The sequence below is a fragment of the Sciurus carolinensis genome, chromosome X (assembly GCF_902686445.1).
Source record: "Sciurus carolinensis chromosome X, mSciCar1.2, whole genome shotgun sequence".
In the NCBI taxonomy this organism is placed as follows: Eukaryota; Metazoa; Chordata; class Mammalia; order Rodentia; family Sciuridae; genus Sciurus; species Sciurus carolinensis.
Window position 1 is genome coordinate 29,825,609 of NC_062232.1, and position 15,555 is coordinate 29,841,163.

At 33.2% G+C, this 15,555-nt stretch overlaps 1 protein-coding gene across 1 annotated transcript in view; it reads left to right on the plus strand.

Annotated features, from left to right (window-relative positions):
- The window catches only part of Cfap47 (cilia and flagella associated protein 47), a 403,733-nt gene that overhangs the window by 259,378 nt on the left and 128,800 nt on the right, over positions 1-15,555 (plus strand). The window contains 2 exon segments of the mRNA XM_047535909.1: positions 12,044-12,172; positions 15,141-15,238. Of these exon segments, the coding sequence (XP_047391865.1) occupies positions 12,044-12,172; positions 15,141-15,238 (227 nt within the window).

Consider the following 15,555-nt stretch of genomic DNA (forward strand, 5'->3'; position numbering starts at 1 on the left):
AACTAGAACTGAAGAGTTATGATTCATCAAAGGAAAAGGTTTTCCTAATTGGGAGAGAATTAAATCCATTGACAGATGGATTCTACTAAGGAAAGTATTAAGATGTGGGTAACTAGATACAGCTTTAGAAGTGTAGAAAACATACGTCTTGAAGCTTTCTTGTGCTCCATGGAAGTATTAGCCTCTAATACCTGTGTACCTCAGCAAAGAATATTTGAGGAAAGGGTCTGCATATAGCATAGAAGATGTAGAAAGATGCTGCAAAGCAGAAAGTCAGAGAGTAGTCTAAATGCCAATGATATTAGCAAGTATAAGGGAAATTTCAGAATGGCAAACATAATGATCCAGTTCCTCCTGCTGTGACAGAATGCAATGTGTAAGAAAAATCCATATACCCTTCCCCACTACCTGCTTTTAATGTGCTTAACCTCAAATGACAACACAGCAGCGGTGCTTAGCATTTTCTGAAATCTTCCCACTACATTTTGAGACAATGAGTTTTATAAAGTCCATTAGTAAATCATCTGGTAGGTACATTTGAGCTATTATGACCCTATTCCAAGCATGTCAATTAATCATTTCACCATTTTTTGGGTAATTCAGAAGATACAAATTGTATTAAAGAAATTTTTATTCCCATCTTAATTTTAATGATCAATGATAATAGTTGGTCATGGTTCTTCCTTAGGTTTACAATATTAACTAACCTTTTGTAAAAGCAACATGTCATTCAAATTTTTCATGATTATTTTTCATAAAGCATAATGAATCTCAATTTCATGTTCTACAGAAAGCAGCCAGTTATGTTACTTATGAGAAGGGATATAAAAAGAACCACAAACTGTGGAACATCATTGAATTGGGAATGTTTTTGAATGTCTCAACTAAAGCCCCTGGTTCGTGCAAAAGACTCTTTTAAGTTATTGAAATGAACCTAAGAAGAATTGCCTAATTAGATTTGACATGCCTTTCCCTTGTATAATCATTTCATTGATTTAGTAAGGTTTCATAAGATCATAAAGTTTCATTACTTATTTTCACTAATCATATATAGATAAGATATTCTTTAACATATAAGGCATCAAAACCTTGATCAGGTATATTTTGAATTGGTCAGAGCTGGAACATAAATTCGCTAATTACCAAATGTTATCACAAAATACAAAGATAGATATGATATGGTTCCTGCCTCCCAGGAATTCATATCTGGTTGTAGGAATAGGTATCCATGAATCAACTCAATCAAGGTATACTCTGACATACTGAGAATTTAATCATGGTACTGGGAAGCATGGTGGAGGGAAAGATTAATCCCAACAGCGGGGTTCTGAGAGAGCTTCATAGGGGATAATAGGCATGATTGGGATCTTGAAGAGTGATCTGAGATTTATCAGCTAATATCAGTGAGGAGGGACAATTTCTGTAAATAAATTTTAAAAAATGGATGTGCTGGAGTTTATGTGTATTTGATTGGAATGCAGAGTGACATATGGTTAGAAATACAAGTAGACTTTTTTGGGGAAGAGTTTGTTTTTTACCAATTGCAGTGGGAGCTATTGAAGATGTTTGAGGAGGCCCAAGGCATGGATCAACTGAGTGCAAATAAGGAAAAGTCTGGAGATAATATACTAAAAAAATGGGAGGAGAGAGACAGGGTAGTTAAATCTGGGAAATTAGTTACAGTTATTTGACAATATGCCAAGTAATCAGTTCTTAATATTAGCTTGTGCCCCTGCTTTCAAAGGCAGATCCTAAAACAAGAGTTTAATTGCAAGTATTTTATCTAAGAGATGATCAAGGGAAGCATTCTGAAAGAATGGAAAAGTAAGATGCTGAAGGATAAAGCCAATAAAAAGTAAGGTAGCTACTAGATGAAAACTGGAGACGTCACCCAGGTCCTCCAAATAGAATCATCACACTGAAGGGCAAGTAAATTGGGATATTTATCATCGAACTTCTGTCCATTAATAATTGTTGTATTTTTAAGGTAGGTTCCCATGACAGTGAATCTTCACAACCAAGGAGTTGTAGAGGGATATCAGTGATGGCATGTATTAATCTTGGCCTAAACGTTCTTTTTTCTTTTTTTTTTTTTTGATATAACAAAATATTTGCTTTCTTTTTTAAAAAAAAATTATTTTGTTCTAATTAGTTTTACATGACAGTAGAATGCATTTATGCATTTTGATAAATCATACATAAAAGTATAATTTCTCAGTTTTCTGATTGTACATTTTGTAGGATCACATTGGTAATGCAGTCATACATGTACCTGAGGTAATAATGTCTGTTTCACTCTACTATCCTTCCTACCCCATACCCCTTCCCCTCCCTTCACTCCCCTCTACCTAATCTAAAGTAATTCTATTCTCTCTATTCTTCCTTAGTGCCCCCCCCCCTCCTTATTTGAATTGGCCTAAACATTCTTGCTACAGGAATGGGAAATTCTTACTGATCATGATCTTTAGTAACATGGCAGCTCTAAAAAATAGATAACAATGATCAATTTTGACAATGTCAGCAATCACTTTATATTTGGTTCAGTCACAACCAAAAGGGCTTTTTGACGTGCTAAAAAGTGATTATGTTCGTTCAGTTAAGCACAAATACGAATTATAGCCAAGATTCATTTATGAAAATTTGCAACTCAGGAGTTAGCACACTGGAATGAGAACTGTTATGATGCTAGCACAAGAAAGCCTCATCCAAACAATTGCAAACAAGCTTTTAGTCAATCTTAAAATTTATTTTTAGTGATCTTCTGCTAAATGTCAAATCAAAATGTTTAATGTGTAACAATAAATTTTTCTCTCTTTTTTGGTACCTGAGATTGAACCCAGGTGCTCTTACCCACTGAACCGCATCCCCAGCCCTTTTTATTTTAAATTTTAAGGCAAGGTCTCACTAAGTTGCAGAGGATGACTTTGAACTTTGCAGTCCTCCTGCCTCAGCCTCCCAAGCTTCAGGGATTACAGGTGTGTGCCACCACACCTGACAGTTATTCTTATATTAAGCCTACATTTAAACGAGATAGAAGTAATTTTTCTTGTTGACATTCTGCTATTCTTGATCATTTTTTCAAACACATGTTTTACCAATGACCAGCTTTAAGATGACAAATTCAGTTCCAAATATAATTTTTAATGTTATGTTTGATGAAGAATGACATTTGTCACATGTATTTTTGGAATGTGATGCTGAGCAAAAGTAGTGTCATTAACATTTTCATTTTTCATTTAAAGCTTGGGTAGTGTGTTCATGTTATCTACCACATTACAATGGCAAAATTACATATCTTGGACATTGCTATTTCTTGTTTAACTGTTATTTTGTTGCAAAAGAGTATATTCATACATCAAAAAATTTGATATTCAATGTTTTCATAATATTTCCCTTCAACAATATTTCAGGATAAAATTAATATTATATGTGTATTTTAAATTTAGCTTGTATCTTAGGATCTCAAAACCAATAGAGTGAGTTTAAGAAAGAAGTTTCTTTAATACTAAATATATCCATTAAAAACCTTATTTCATTTTCATTTTTATAAAATAATTCTTTCTTTTTAAAATATCAAGAAATAATTTCCTTTATAATGAGAGCCCTTTGAGATTTGTCTTTCTTCTAAAATACAAACCAAGTTACTTTTCATGTCCAAAGTGATCCATCCTTTGATTTTTGCCATTTAAATAATGTATAGCTATATCAGAACTTCAAAGAATACTACTGTAACAATTGAGGATTGCATTACATAAAGTCTCATTTTAGTTTGAGTTTATGTATCTTAGGAATATCTAGTATTTTCTTAAAACAAAGGCCATCATCACCATGATCTTTTTTTATAATTTAATGTTACAATGAAGAATAGACTTAGAATTCCCTTCCTACTACCACTTTCAGTTTCTGGAGGCTCCACTAGGTTATTCAAACCCCAAAGCCTCAAATTTTTCATTCATGGAATGATAATATGCATACTCCCTAAATCACCAGTTATTATTCTATCAATAGTTGTTTAATATAGCTCCTAAGTCAGAATGCAAAGAAATTAGTAAACAAATATGAGCTCCTCTCATTATTTTATGATTTGACAAACATGACTTCAGCACCCCCATATGGCTTTCTCATATTATGTGACTTTGAGTAATTCACTTAACCTCACTGAATGTCAGGTTTCTTATTCTTAAATTATAGATTACATTTAACCTTTCAAGATGGTTATGGTCATTAAATGGGAATATATGAAAAGTGTCCATCTGGTAGATAATTTGTCCTATTAAATATACTATCTCCCATCTCCACTCATCTGCCCCTCCCATTTGAAAAAAGAGTCTTTTCTGACATTGCAAAAAATTGTATAGAAGCATCATTTGCACATGAACACTGTGGTAATATAAATTTACCTCCTTTCTTTAAACATAGCAGGTCCTGGAAGAAAGCTATATGAGAATCTATCTGGCTTTGGATATGCATGATACAAATGTAAAATCTACCATTTATATGTATTTTTAGAAAGGATAAGCATACTCTTTAAAGTTTATTAGAATTATAATTATTACCAGTTTAATTTTTATGTCTTCTACTAAGTATTGAACAAACATATTTCCTTTGTTAATAATAACTACTAACACCACATATACTTTTCTAATCTGCAAACAGTGTTTGTTCTAGGTACTGTTATTTATCTTGTTTTACTTAAGAGGAAACCGTGGCAGAGATAACTTGTTGACAGTAATATAACTTGTCAATGGCAGAAGTGGAATCTGAACCTGCAAAGTTCGGTTCCTCAATATTTGCTCTGTATCACTCTACTGTATTGTCTCTCTTTAATGTTGAAAGAAACTCAGTAAATATGACACCACAGAAAATACTCAGACATTATGAAACATAGATTTTTTGCTTTTTCTGCCTTTTCTTTCTCCTCACTCTTCCCTTCCTAATTTGGCAGGCAAATGGCTAAAATGCTAGATGACTATGTATTCCTGTTTTGAAAATTTCCTAACATGATATGGGAATATGGGAATTTGGAGCTTTGGTCCCTACTCCATCCTAACTTTTCTCAATGAAAAAGCCAGGAAGAGTACTATTAAAGCCTTACCAAAACTGAGTTTGGATCTTGTTGGCTTATTCCCATTACCAGTGTGGACTGCAATAGCTATAGAAGCATACAGACTAGTCAGGTGCCACTGGTCTTTGAAAACAAGTGTTGGTTGCAATAAAGTGTTTCATGCTCTTTCAGATGAAAGGAATATTTTATAAAGGCAGGACCTTGAGGCACTGCAGAGAGAATAGATTAGTTTTGCTTGAATTCTCTCATGGTACTTTGGATTCTCTGTGCTTTTATCTTCTGTGCTTTCCCAAACAGCGTGAGCTCTGTTTCAGGATGATTTTAGCCACCTGCATGATAATACTCTCAAGGGCTTTTGAGCACTAGACCTTTTCTTCCAGTCTCACAACCCTCAAATCAAGATATGTACTAATTCTAACCCCAACTCCAATTTAAATGATTGGCTAGAGATAAATTCATTTATGTTAATAGATCAATGAGTGATGTCTCATACTTCTTTCTCTGCCTTTTCACAACCAGGCCAGAATCAGCCTCTAGGTCAACACCAGTCACATAGCAGCAGGTATCTAGTCAATATTGAATGACAGAAGTAATGTATTTCAGAAATTGTTTCTAAAATATTGAAAAGCATGCTCAGTAATGCAATAATAGGAGTGCGATAAATTATAAGAACCACCACCAAGGAAGATTTAGGCCTTGAAGTACAGCATAAATTTGGCAAGGGCATATACTTTGTCAAGATGAAGGAAAGACACTCCTGCAACTCCGGTGTTTACCACAAGGCCAATGTTAAATTGACACAGTACTCACTTGTAATTCTCAATTATGTATTAGAGACATAGTTCTCCCTAGGGAGTGATGCTCTATTGAGTATAAATTCAAGTTGTTTTAGGAAGAAGGATCTAGTGGCTGATGAAGTCACCCAGGATATTCTAATTAAAGTCTTTATGTTTGAATTTTGAACTAGTAAGGCACACTTAGCATTTTTTATTACAAATATTGAGATTTTCTCTAACACGTGCATTCTCACTCTCTGGATCTCTGTGTGTGTGTGTGTGTGTGTGTGTGTGTGAGTGTGTGTGTTTTCTTGGCTAGTCAAAAGAATCTTTGTAGGTTTTACAGGGTTATTTACAGTCAAGTGAAATGTGATCTAGTAGGTCACTGATTATTCTCATAGAAGACATAAGAATCTCAGACACAAGGGTTTATTGTAAAATATTTATTTATACTGTTTCTAGAAAATATTTTTAGAAACTTTTCAAGTTTAAAGCACCCTTCAAAGATACTTTCCTAAAATGTGAGTAATTAACCAAAATGTACTGGAATTAGTATAATTAGAAGATTACTCAGAAAATCTGAAATATTAAAAGATAATAGCTTTTTTCCAAAGGCACAGACAGAGATTTATTTCAGAGAGTAGATACATTTTCAAGGGAGAATGAAGGCAATCTCAAGAGAGAGATTCCTTTGGGGTAAAACAAGGAATACACATTCAAGGGAAAATGTAGGCTTTCTCCAGAGGGAGAGATAGCTAATAGTGGTTTTTAAATACTTTTTAAACATGAAAATTCTTCAAAATAGTTTACAAATACCAGCAAAACTATCCTTGACCACTTTTGCAATTTTATGAGGCGTGATTATCCTTGTTTGTTATTGCAGGGATAGAAATTTTAAAGATGCCTTGTCAGGCTAAAATTCCTTTCTGACTCATCTAGAAATAATTTACAAAATATGTTTACATCTGAATGAAAACAATAATAAAATAAATGTTTTACATGAAGAATTAGGAAGTCAAATTCATAGTGTAGTGAATCTAAACAAATAACCAAACATTTACCCTTGATACCAGTGAATCAGTCTTTACTTTATGAAACTAAGAGGAAATATTGATTAGTAGAAATTAGAAAGAGAGAGAAAGAGATGATGCATTCATAGATTAGAGTTCTTCTGAGTATCTAGATATGGTGGCATCATTAATTATACTTCATTAATTATTTTGCCCATGACAATGTCTATTGCTAGGAAGATATCACATAAGTGATTGAACTTTACTTGCATGTCTTTTTTAAATTGCATGTCTTTTTTAAATTGGTTCTTTTTAGTTATATATAACATTAGGATTTGTTTTGACATAATTATAAGAGCATGGAACATAATTTGCTCTAATTCAGTCCCCAGTATTTTCCCTTGCCTTCCCTCTTCCCTTCCCCTGTTCCCTTCCCTCTACTCTACTGATCTTTCTGCTTTAACTTATTTTTATTGATTGCTTTTAATTAGTGTCTTGTGGCTATACATGAGGGTGAGATTCATTGTGGTATGTTCACATATGAACATAGGAAAGTTAGATCAAATTCATTCCACTGTTCTCCCCTTATCCTGCCCCTCCTCCCTCGCCTCCATTCCCTTCCTCTATTCCACTGATCTTTCTTCTATCTTGATGGACTCCTTCTCCTTTTTCTTTTCTTTATTTTGGCCTAGCTAACTTGAACACCTTATTTGTGCTTCTGATTTGGGATGATTCATAATTTCTGTTGTTTTACTTATAAGCAGTGCTTGCCAGGAAGTGGCAGGATAATTTTTTAACAGGTTTACTGTTGTAGAACTGACAATAAATCACACTTATTTAAAGTATTCATTTTGAAAAAATTCAGCATACATATATACCTATGGAGCCTTTGACACACTTGAGACAATGAATATATCTGTGCTCCAAAAACTTTCCTTGTGCCCATCTTTGGTCCTTTTCTCCCAACCTCATCCCTCATATCTTAAGCTACCCTAACTCTAGGCACAGTATGTTACCTATCATTTTATACATATTTTATAACATTGCATATAAATGAATCATAAACTGTGCAACCTTTATGATTGCTGTATTTGTACACAATCTTTTGAGATCCATCCACATGGTATGTGTATCAACAGTTTATTCCTTTGAATGCTAAACAATATTCTATGGAAGCTATATCAATATTTCTTAATCTGCTTGTCTGTTGATGAACATTTGTGAGATTTTCCCATTTTATTTTTAATTAAAATTAAAGCTGTGAGTTGGGGATGTAGCTCAATGGTAGAGCACTTGACTAGCATTTGCAAGGCCCTGGATTCCATTCCCAGCATTATGGAAAAATTAAAAAAATAAGCTGCTATGCACATTCATGTGTAAGTCTTTGTATGGACATATGCTTTCATTCCTCTGACATTTATCACTTATGAATGAAATGGCTAGATCACCTGGTAACTAAGTACACAATGTGTAAAGGAACTACCAGTTTCCCAAGAGGTTGCTTCTTTTTCCATTCCCACCAGCAGTATGTTAGTGTTTCAGTTCCTTTACAACAGTGACCATACTTAGGAGGGTTAGTCATTTTAATTTTAGCCCTTTTAATTTGCATATAATGCTATTACACTGTGCTCTTATTTTGCATTTCTTTAATGAATAATGATATCGAACATCTTTACATGTCTTTATCTGTCACCATATATTTTCTTTACTGAAATGTCTTTTTAGATTCTTTCCCTTTTGCCTTCCCCCTTTATTGGTTGTTTATTTTCTTATTATTAAAATTTCAGAGATTTTTGTTTGTTATTTGTTTTTGGTACTGGCTATTGAACCCAGGGATGCTTTACCCACTGAGCCATATCCCCACCCCTTTTTATTTTTTATTTTGAAACAGGGTCTTGCTAAGTTGGTGAGGCTGACTTTGAACTTGCAATCCTCCTGCCTTAGCCTCCTGAGCCACTGGGATTACAGGCTTGGGCCACGATGCCCAGCTAAATTTCAAGAGTTTTTAAATAACTTAGATATATTATAGATTCAGTTCTAGGTCACCACACTTAATATGGCAATAAAGCAAGTCACATGAATTTTTTTGCTTTTCCAGTGCATATACAAGTTATGTTTACACTGCACTGTAATCTATTGTACAATAACATTATGTCTAAAGAGCAATGTACATACCTTAATTAAAAAATACTTGATGGAAAAATGCTAGCCATCATTTGAGCTGTGGGAAAAATGGCTCTGGTAGACTTGCTCCAAGCAAGGTTGTCACAAACCTTAAATTGTCAGAAATACAGTATCTGCAAAGCACAATAAAGCAAAACACAATAAAAACAAATATGCTTGTGTATACGTGTATAGTTTGAATCATGTTTTTCATCAAAAGACCTGTTTTCAAAAGTTTTGTTCCAATCCGTTGCTTTCCTTTTAATTTTCTTCAAAGTGTCTATTAAAGAGAAGTTTTCATTGTAATTTTTGCTTAAAAGCAATTTATCATTTTTTTCTTATATATATCAGGAAGAATCAGAGTTTTAATAGCTATCTGGACCATCACTGCTTGAATGTTTTGCTCCAGGCTCTGTTCATCACCCCTAATCACTAATTTTGTTTTTCTCACCTTGCTTTTTTTTTTTTTTTTTTTGGTCCCTTAATGAGAAAATAAATTTAAAATAAGCTTAAAATAGAGAACAAAATAAAAGGAGATCTAGGAACAGTGATACATATTTATACTACCAGCTACTTAGGACTGAGGCAGGAGGATCACTTGAACCCAGGAATTTAACTTTAGCTTGGGGCAACTTAAGAAGATTCCTCTCAAAAAGAAATTAAAAAAAAAAAAAAAAAAAAGGAAAATGAGGTTTGGCAAAGTTTCCCCAGGCCATTTTAGCCTTGCCTACTCAAATTATATTGGATATATAATAGTAGAGAAATAATAATTATTTATGTTCATTTGATCATGTGTAATATAATGTGCACAGATCAAACACATACAAAAGAAAAAAAAGACTTCTTGATTGAACTAATAAGCTCTGAGAAATTCACAAGTTGATAAAATCCCAGTCTTACAGAAATGTTCCTCCAGAGTCTTCTCCATAAAAACAGGGAGTGATGAGGCATGAAGCCAGGGGAGAGGGTGGGGTTGCTGTGAGGGGACTATGTGCAAAGACAGCAAGGACCTTGCCAGATTAACTATTGCCATAGAAAATGACTTTTTCACAAGCTAATATGAAATTAGAGAAAAGCCATCCCCAGCCAAAAAAACAAACAAACTTGCATTCTAGGAAACATTTGTCTTACTGGTTGTTGAAAGAAACATTAAAAAAAAAAAAAACAAACAACTACATAAAGGGGTTTGCAAAGGGACAAAAACAATTTTTCAAAATAATTGTGCTTTAGAAACTTTAAAGGCTATAATTTCTATTATTAATTTTTTTCTCACACTCTTTTTAGACAAATTGAACATTTCTATTGTCAAAAATGCTGAATCTTAATGTAGAGAGTTGTTGTGATACATTACCATTATTTATTATGTTTATATCTTTTCCAAAGCAGTCTAATAATTTTCCTATCACTGACAAATTCAAGTACTAACAATCAGGTATTTAATTCATGTTTGTTTCTTTTTGTATCAATTGACTTCATCCTAAAGACCAGAATATAGGGAACAAAATAATCACATGTAGATATTTTGTGAAAAAAACTATCATGTTTTAGAAACTCATATTCTGTGCAAAACTATTATTTACTGCGTTTGGTTCAAAGGTTCATTGCCAACGATCAGTTGCTAAGCCTAATGCTACACTTTGTAATAAGTACATAATAATGCAACTGCTTATTTGTTCCACAACAACTAATTAATAACCAAAAATAAGGTGAAACTTAAAAAGGTAATTGGAAATAAATTTAAAATGACATTTCCACAAAAAAGATTTTACATTGGAAAAAAGTGTAAATTAGTGGCATAATTCTATTAGGCACTGTTTAAAAACGTCCTTTGAATTAAAACTTAAACTACAGAATAGACCCTTAATTGCTTACATAGTTCTCTTCACTCATTTCTATTCTTTGAGATAAATACTGAACTTAATTTCTCCTTTTATTCTATAAAATATGGTATTTTGATAATCGTACAGGGCTCTAGAATTGTTTTTACCAATGATTTCCCAATTTCTATTTGTTAGAAGAAAATAGAATTGTAATAAACTTTGAAGAATGAATCAGAGGAAGGAAAAATATGTTGAGTGTATAATGACTGAAATGAATTAGAATGGAGAATGTCTACTTTTAATTCCTTTTTCGTACTGGGGATTGAACCCAGGGGTGCTTAACCATTGAGCCTTATCCCCAGCCCATATATATATAATAATATATATAATTCCTTCAAAATCTTTTTTCCCAGAAGGGTGTTCACTGTCAAATTAAAACTAAGAAAATCTGGACTTTTAATTTCAGTTCTAATTGCCTTTACAACTAATAAAATATGAAGACTACCATAATTCAATTACACAATATTGTTAGACATTGATCTAAGCTATTTGATTATGATGCATGGCTAGGAATACATGGTTTGTGTACAAAGCCTTGTTTATGTAAAGTTCATACTAAAAGATCAAGGCCAATTTCTGAATTATTTCTGTAAATATATTAACCCCAGTTTAAAAAATTAATACCAATCATACAAAAGTTAATTTTGATTTAACAAAAATTCTAAATAGTGACAATTTTTGACACTAACAACCTTTATCACAAAATGTTTAATGTTTTACATATTAAACATTTATAGGAAAATTTGTGCTTGGGATATTATGATATATAAAACAAAATTAATGTTTTTAAATGAAACAATAAATATAGCATTAAACATTTCTTAAGAAGAAAATATGTATAAAGAGTAACCCAGGATCAATAAGTTTTCTGAAAGCTAACACAGTTCTATTATTTATCTTTTTCTTAATTATTGCAGAAAAGCTGATGAAAAATTACCATTTTAATGGAGATTTTGAAAATATTTTCTTAAATTTTCCATTAAATTGTTCTATACTTCTTTGAGGCTTAATTCTGATATTACCATCTACAATTTATGTTTGGTTTTATATTTATGTTTCAAGCCAAAGTTACTTTAATACTTGGGACTAACCTGTTAGTTTTGAAAACTACTTCCTGGTTAATCTAACATCTTGCATCTTGTATTATAGGTATAATTTCATTTTCTGTTGAAAACAGAGATAATGTTGAGTCTCAGGAAGGGGCAGATACAGATCAAGAACTCTCCATTCAGAAATCACCATCAGAACTATCTCCCATTTTTCTTGAGGAAGACTCAGGTAAATTAATTATGATGAGAGTTTCATGATTATCTGCACAAACCTTTATCATCATTCACTTTTAAATGAAATATATACTTTGCATACATAAGCATATCCAAATTTGTACTGCATATGTCTGTAAGAATCTTATTGTATTAGTTTAGGATTAACTTAATATAGCCTACTTTCTGGATTTTTACTGCTCTTAATATCAATATATTATAACACTTCAACTTGAAGCTGCCTACCATAAGCAAAAAGCTTTGCATATTTTTCTGTTATTAAAACAAAAGTACAGAAAGTCTGTGATAAAATATTAATGAGTATGTTATTTTAACGTGATATGCTTTTATTTCAATAGAAGATCTTCATTCTCATGCCAAAGAAAATTAAATGTTATTGTTTTCCCTTCCTATATTATAAAACTTTATTAGACCATTGTCAAACATCATATTTTTTAGAAGTCCAAAGGAAAATGCCATAATGAAGAATTGGAATAGTCAGGGCAGGTTTCCTGGGGAATGAATTGTTCTTTGGTGGGTAGCACTGACTTAAGAGGTTATTAGAAAGAGGTGTCCAACAAGAGCCAAGTTGAGGAGACAAAGAGGTATACCAAAGAAGACATTTTTTATTGAATGAATTTATATTAGCCAGAGTTCTTCAGAGAAATAGAAACAACAGAATCTGCCTTCCACACCCGTCATCCCTCCCATCTCTGAAACACACATGCTCCTACCTTTTTGGTTCTATTCTTCTGGATATCCTTGACTAATATAGTACCCATTCCACAGATGGACAGACTGTTGAGTTAGTTTGCCAAAAAGATCATAAGAAGTGGTGGTCAAATTGAGATTAGGGTTTGAACCTTGGTCTTCTGATCTCAAGTAATTCTGCTGTTTTGTACTTACCCAGAGCCACAAAGTAATCTCCTTACTCATAGATACAGTTTCTATTCTCTGTGAGTTCAGTGTGAGTTAAAACATTGGAAAGACCCAGATAAAATGATTATGAGCAACCTAGAAGAGGATATAGTTTTCATTTTTAAAACCTCAGGATTCTTTTTTTTTTTTTTTTGGAATTGGGGAGAAGTCACATTTAAATGTCTCAAAAACACTTTAATGAAATTGAAGGAAAGGTTCATACAAATATGAGCATAAGTTTCCTTCATGATCTCACATCAGTATGAATGTGGCAACCTTATTCTCTGCACATTGATGGTTTTAAGGAAACAAACTGGTATCTGTAAAATAAATAAGCACAGGAGTCAATTCAGAATGTGAAGGTAAGTTTGCCCTTAACTTCTTACAGGTATTTGGAATCAGAACTTACCTAGATCTCTAGAGCCTTCTACTACTCCCTTTATCTCATTGCTCTGAATGTCTCTGAGATTCACCAATTTCTTTTTTCTTTTTCTTTTTTTTTTTTTTTTTGTACCAGGCAATGAACCCAGAGGCTCTCAATCACTGAGTTTCATCCCCAGCCCTTTTTTACTTTTATTTTGAGACAGGGTCTCACTAAGTTGCTTAGGGCCTCGCTAAGTTGCTGAGGCTGGCTTTGAACTTGCAATCCTCCTGCCTCAGCCTCCCGAGCTGCTGGGATTATAGGCATGTGCCACCATGCCTGGCTCAGATCCACCAATTTTCACACCAATTTTCAGTGTTTTTTTTTTTTAATAAATAAAGTATTAGAATGGAATGGAATATAATAAAATGTAGTACAACAAAGATGGTACAGAACAGTACAGTGCAGTAAAATACCATCGTGCAATACAGCACAATGTCATTCATTGTCGTTCTGTGTCACAAAATGCCTTACAAATGCAACAGTGTAATACAAGGAAAAATAATATACGTCTGGAGAAGATTTTCAGAAAATAAATACTGTGAATGCCACTTCTGTGGGCCCCTTACTTCATAGATGAGGGAAGTAAGGCCCAAAGAGGTTAGTGACTGGGCTGGGGATATAGCTCAGTTGGTAGAGTGCTTGCCTTATACGCACAAGGCCCTGAGTTCAATTCCCAGTACACACACACACACAAAAGAAAAAAAAAAAAAAGAGGTTGGTGACTTACCTAAGTAAAAGAATCTAGCCTAACAGTTTTTGGAATTTTTGAATTATGACAATAGTAATGTGAATATACATACAATTTACTGAAACTAAAGGACATCTTAAAACATGAGTTAGTTCAATGCCGGAAGACAAACAGTATCAAAATGAGAAGTTGAAAAGATGAGGGGAAAAAATGGAAAGGAAAAAAATGAATTTAATCCAAGTATAAAACCTTGCTATATCAAGTCCCTGGACTTTGTGGTTGATCAGGGTTCCAGTTTCACAGTGGAGGACATGGCTTTGGAAAACAGCAGTGGCAGAATTGCCTGCTTTTTCTAAAAGCAATCAGGAACATAGATGTAAACATCATTGTCTCATTACTGGGTCCAAACCCCTTTCTGCCTTTCCTTGAACTGGATTGCTAGCCTCCTTTCTCATGATCCCGAAAAACCTGAAATCTCATATACCTGACTTTCTCCTTAGTCTAAGTTCTTATGTTACTGAAAATTTACCTTTGAGAATTTTAATGCATTCTTTAGACAATTCTGTATACAAATATATGAATGTTTGGGCAATAAGAGAAAAAGTTTATTTCTTTAGAAGATTAATTCTTGACTTAAAAGAGTAAAACATTCTTAAGTATATTTCAATGGAGAACTTTATTAGTTACTGGGGCAGACATATGACCAGGAGATTTGACAAGATATTCTCATGGCCATACAGGATAGGGATTCCCTTATTGATCACAAATTGTGATGAGAGTGACTACTTATTCTCCCCTCAGTTCCCTTGACAAACAAATTCACGAAAAAGAGTTTAGGAATGATGCCTGTTCTTGATTCTCAAATTTGTATGTTAAGTATGGGATTCCAAAGTGTATATTAAGAAGTGCTGTTTTTTTCCCTTAAGTTTTCATTTTGTTTCATTTTGTTTTCAGGTGATAATTTTAGCAGTTTAAGAATCTGGTATCACCTTGAGATCCATAGCTTTCCTGGACCACCTCTAAGCACCATTGAAATGCAGTGTATTGCTCTGGTAAGAACCCATTAAATGTTCATAAATTCTGTCATTTGGCAAACAGAGCTTTTGTTGCATACTAAATTTCTATTCCTTAAAAACATCCATATCAAATGAGTATATTGAGGTAAATTATTTAATCATAGCAATTTTATTTTTAAATCTGGTACTACGCACCTTAAATGTTTTTGGAAAACATCTGGGGCTGGGGATGTGGCTCAGTTGGTAAAGTGCCTGCCTTGCAAGCACAAGGCCCCAGGTTCAATCCCCAGCTCCACACACACAAAAAAAGAAAACATCTGTTAGTTATATGGCATCTTATAATGACCTCTCTG